At 40.7% G+C, this 5,155-nt stretch overlaps 1 protein-coding gene across 2 annotated transcripts; it reads right to left on the reverse strand.

Moving 5' to 3' along the window:
* Positions 1-1,058: 1,058 nt before the first annotated feature.
* Positions 1,059-4,938, reverse strand: LOC131162421 (uncharacterized). Of its 2 annotated transcripts, XM_058118879.1 has the most exons (5): positions 4,420-4,530; positions 3,605-4,299; positions 2,235-2,607; positions 1,969-2,050; positions 1,059-1,718 (listed from the first exon to the last, which is right to left on the reverse strand). In XM_058118879.1, exons 2-5 carry the CDS (start codon positions 4,161-4,163, stop codon positions 1,512-1,514), a joined length of 1,221 nt encoding a protein of 406 aa, XP_057974862.1. In that variant the 5' UTR covers positions 4,164-4,299; positions 4,420-4,530; the 3' UTR covers positions 1,059-1,511. The 2 variants fall into 2 exon arrangements, with proteins under 2 accessions (XP_057974862.1, XP_057974870.1); XM_058118887.1 differs by having other exon boundaries at positions 3,605-4,938.
* Between the last annotated feature and the right edge of the window lie 217 nt (positions 4,939-5,155).

Raw genomic sequence — 5,155 nt, forward strand, 5'->3', positions numbered from 1 at the left:
AAATGGAGTTACTGTATAAGAATCAGATGTGGGAGTTGGGTGAACTTCTAAAAGGGAAGAGAATGATAGGATGCAAGTAGGTAATTTTTCTGTTGTTTAATATGAATGACATGTCAATTGCTAGAAAGACTTGGACTGATGTTAGTGATATGTCAAAAGTCTTCTATGCCAATGCAGTGGGGTGTTTTGGCAGGAAACAGAGTGATTCGTCAGTTGTGAGATTTGATGCAAACTATGCAGGGGACTTGGATGATAGGAGATCTACAACAGGGTATACGTTTACTGTTGTGGGAAGGCTTATTTTTTTGGAAATCCAAGGTACAATCTCTGATTGTACTATCTACAACTTAGTCGGGATTTTTGGCAATAGCCGAAGCTGTCACGAGCAAGTTCAAGCATTGCTTAGACTTAGTTTTTGTCTCTAGTTGCTAGACAGGAGGCAGTCCCAACCTATTGTCCCAGGTAGAGCAACGGATTATGTTTTCGGGTTTTTCCTAAGGGGTGTATATTCGCCAAGGTGGAAATTGTTGTAATATGTGGCTCATATGTTGAGTGAAAGGCATGGTGGAAAACAACAGCTATGGTTTGCAAGAGCAAATCGTCAACGGTTTGGCTTGATTACTCAATATTGGTTTTTAAATTTTGAATTGGGGCGTTGGATAGGCTAGGTTTTGGAGGGAAAGCCTCCGGGAAGGTTATATATACATGGTATATATTGTAACTTTGTAACGTTCAAGTCATTAGATACAAGATAGTTTAAATTTATTCCCAATTGCTCTTGTGGATGTAGGCATTGCCGAACGATGCAATTTTTCGTGTCATTATTTTATTGCTTTCATTATACTTTGTGTGATTGTGGTTCTGTGTATTTCACTCTTAATTGCTGCATTGTAAAGATCATTTTTTTTCCACTATGCATTCAATTTTCACAACATAAAAAAAATCATAAACAATTTTAATTGATTTGACAGAGCGTGTGAGCGTCCATTGAACAATTTCAATTGATTTGGCAATGTCTGCGTGTCCACAAAACCTAATAAAGTTTTCACCACACTATAGAAGAAAATTGCCCAAGGATTGTATTTACAACTCTGTTTATGCACTGTATTGGGTAACAGTTTTTTCCATAGGTAATTGGATAACATTACTAGCAACCAGCTAATCAAAGGATGCAATAAAAAATCAAAAACAAGAATAGTATAAGTAGTGAAAACTATAATGAAAGAAGAAGGTTCTAATAATATGCGAAATGTTTAAGCATAACCATGAAGAACTTTCCATCATATGAATGCATGTTTATAGCTAAAAATGAAGCCTCCGAAAGTGATGGACTTGCAGACCATCTGGCTGGCCTAGCAGCAACCCAGTAGAACAAATTGCTGCTATAAAGAAATCCACCTCTGCCTCTTTTGCCATTTTTGGAGGGGATTGCACCTGGAATTCAAGAAGTTTGAATTCAATCCTCCCATGGGATTGCTCTAGAGAACAAATCACTAAGATTGGTGCGAAACTCATAATGCACGACTGTTGAAGCAGCCCCCCAGGGAACCCTTCCGGACATTCTTAATATATGACGCAACCTTGTGGAGAGTCTTGGGAACTTCATGGACCTGAGCTTCTGAAATTGAGCTTCTCATTCCTTGAGCTTTAATCTGAGCCGTTCTCAGCTTGGTCACGATTTTATCCATCGATGATGATCTCTTCTTTTCCAGTTTCATCTGAACCAAAGCCTCCAATGTCAGCAAAGTGTGCGGCATTAAACTTTGCATCCCCATGAGCATATTAGAAATTTAGAATGTGAAGGAATATCGTATGAAGCAACAAAAAGGCGCTACTGAGTGAAATTAGAAGATTAGCAATTGACAATCAATGCATTTTGGACCACAACATATGTTCTAAATTGCTGATATAGATTTCCTTCTATCCTGTTTAAATATATTTAAACTATGGTGTTGAGTATGAATAAACCTCGAGCTTCTGTATTGCTGCCTCAGCTTTTGCTTTCTGCAAGGTCTCCCATGCTGTGATTCTGGCTTCCTCTCTTTGATAGCTGCACAAGCCATGATAAATACATTACAAATGCATACTCTACTCAGCCATGATAAAAATACATTACAAATGCATACTTGATTCTGGTTGATACTCCAAATGCATGTTTATTCAAGAACTTTGTTAAATGGTTTGATGTGTTCCAGGATTTCTTGATTTATAATATGAGGTTGAGCAAAACATACTTTGAAATGTTCTTTGCTGCCTCTGCAATAACCCAAGGCTCAGTTTGAGCTTCTGATGCTTTTCTGTACAAGTCCTCAACATTTGGAGTGCTTTTCTTAGATGTTCTAGATCCATGTTTTTTGGACCACCTTGTCAGCGTCACCGTGGCTCCTCTGTCCACCTGCACATCCCTGACTACCAATTTAGCAGAAAGGTCACTTGGTGGCTCTGAAACTGGGAGGAATGAGGAGCGTGATGTAGAAATTTGGGACCCCTCTCCAGGGGTGGGAGATGAGGTAGTGCTACTAATGGGGCTCATCTGGGTTGCCATATCCCGACGTGAAACTGCTCCAGAAACCATGGTTTCGTCATTTGTGCTGTCAAGTTTATCCTCTGTGCATTTGAGTTATAAGCAAGTCAGCCAACATCAGAAGGTGCATATTTCAAAATGAAACAATGCACCACTTTGAAACTAAACTACTGAGGAAGTTGATTTAATCTGATACTTGTCTATTGTGCTCTTGATAGTCTAAACTAATATATTTGTTTTTCGTAGCAGCTGCTCAACAAAAGTCATTTTAAGATTTCAGGAAATGACATCCTTTCAAGTAACTTCCAAATACCACGGCAACTTGGCAGGCCAAATTGCATTGGTGTTGTGGTATATAGGCCACACTAAGATTCAAATTTGGGTAGAATTTGGATGAATTTTTTTAAAAAAATAACCTTTATTTAAAGAATGATAATCACATGTTTTCTATCTCTGATAAAACTTCTTCTTCTCTTCCCCATCCCCCCCACACCCCCACCCCGCTCCCCCCCCCCCCCCCCCCCCCCCCCCCCACAAATCTCCCCTTCCCCCGTTGTAGTATATAATGCACTTGTTTAGAGTTATTTAAAGATGGGGGTTGATTTTTTCTTCCGCTACTTTTCTCTGGATGTAATGTTGTCTTAGAGGAAGATCATACAAGCACAATGCAAATTAAAGCAAGCTACCCCAGATTTCTGTTTTGTGTATTTATTCATGCTGTCAAAATGCATTGGATGTCACGCGCAAATTTTTATTTAATCAATACCGAGCTCCTTGAATCAACTGGACTAATCCATAAGTCCAGATTGCTTCTCTGCATTCTTCGTGACAGCTTGTTCAGATATTATGCTGAACAAAGATCCAAATTATCATATTATGAAGCAGGGATAATTAATAACAAGTTCCCCCATGGTGATGATCCTAAAACAGATGAATCTTATGTTACACTATTTCAACACATGGGACATTTGGGATTTAATTAACAAACAAATTTCTGAATGCAAGTTGGGACATTATCTAAAATTGAACATTAATTAAACCCAGGATAAAAGGGAAAAGACTAGAGAGAGAGTATCCTACCTTGAGAGCTTGGCAATGAGGACTTGCCCAATGCATCCGCCCATCCGGGTAAGCTAGCCGAGCGAGCTATGCTGTGCTCAGAGCGCGGGGGATGAGACTCCCCGCGGGTTCCATAGTGGATGGATGGACTATCAGCAAACATAACTCCGGTTGAAAATGGAGAGCCCACCGTGAAACTCTTTACACTCCCACATTCAAGCAAAGGCACAGCAGGTGAATAAATGGAATAGCCCGCAGTCCCCGGATGGCTGAGAGGACCGCTCTTGGACTTGGGCCTCCTCTGAGGCTGCACAAGTGAAGCCCTGCTTGTGCCATTCTCTGAAACCAACCCAGGACTAGTAATCCACCTCTCTGCATCTTCCCATTTGGAAGGCAAGGTCTTTCCACTGTTTAGTGTCATCAAAACAGAAGCACCCATGTGGCCACAGCTGCAGGTTGTCGGCGGCGGCACGCGTTCCGAGCTCCAACCTTTCACCACGCTGCTCTCCCAGGAATTTGAGGTTCCTGGGCTTCTTGGGAATGTGCCTGAATTGCGGGAGGATATAACACTCCTCCTCATGCCTTTCTTTCCCCAATGTGGCCAACAGCTGGTTGCATCTCATTCAGCACTTTCCCAGTACAGCTTCCTGGCTGCCGAAAAGACTACTTCAGATTTGAGCCTCTGCTTCTCGTTCTCACTGCCATACAGTTACCACCTGACAGGATTTGTTTGAATAAAAAGGAAGTTAGTGATTAAGTCAGGAGACTGACAGACAAGACAGACAGACAGAGCAAAAGCTTCAAATTTGAAATTTAGAACCCATAATTCCACAAACCATTTGGGGATCGTAAACTGTAATGATCATTTTGGGTTCTCTGTGGATGCACGTCTCTCAAACTTCAAATCAACTGTAGCTTTTTCCTTCTATTTTCATTTTTCACTCCTCTGATGGTAAGGATGCTGATTGTTTATTCATGCGTACGTGTTCTGGATTTGTTTGGAAGCGAAATGCTGACGGAGGATGGAATACCGCCACCGGATAGATCGAACCAAAGATTCAATGCATGGGAAGTCGACAAATTCGACATTAATGATGGTTTAAAGATGGAAAGCACTAGCGCTAGTCCGAATGCTTAAGCATTCCATCCATCTTTGTCAAACAGAAGGATAATTTTATCTTTTTCTGAACGAAGCATTGACAAATTGAATTTTTTAAAGGGAGAAGAAAAGCTGCAAATCTAAGATTATAAAAGGGAGTAATTCATATGGGCACATCCATTAAAAAGTGAACTCTGCCGGACTTTGGCGAACTTTGGTTTCATTTACTAATACCAATACCATTCTAGGGATATTTACATAGATGGTCTGTGCCGAGTGCCAACTCTTTGTCAACGTAAAAATTCAATCTGGTGATAATGCCTATCTGGGTCTCGAACTTGACTATTTTTTAGGCCTTGGGAGTGATGACACTGGAGGCTGGATAGTCAATAGGGTTACGGTCCAGTGTCCAAAGGCTATATTGTAATTCGTAAAGAATGGGCTGGAGTTTTTGTCCGGTTGTCAATGTTTAA

This window comes from Malania oleifera, chromosome 1 (assembly GCF_029873635.1).
Source record: "Malania oleifera isolate guangnan ecotype guangnan chromosome 1, ASM2987363v1, whole genome shotgun sequence".
Taxonomy (NCBI): Eukaryota; Viridiplantae; Streptophyta; class Magnoliopsida; order Santalales; family Ximeniaceae; genus Malania; species Malania oleifera.

Coding starts and splice junctions, on each gene's coding strand:
- LOC131162421 (XM_058118887.1), bottom strand. CDS start 4,163: ATGAGGAGGAGTGTTATATCCTCCCGCAATTCAGGCACATTCCCAAGA. Junction 2,608..3,604: donor CTCATTGCCAAGCTCTCAAG/GTAGGATACTCT, acceptor TCAAATGCACAG/AGGATAAACTTGACAGCACA. Junction 2,051..2,234: donor GCAGCAAAGAACATTTCAAA/GTATGTTTTGCT, acceptor TGGCTTGTGCAG/CTATCAAAGAGAGGAAGCCA.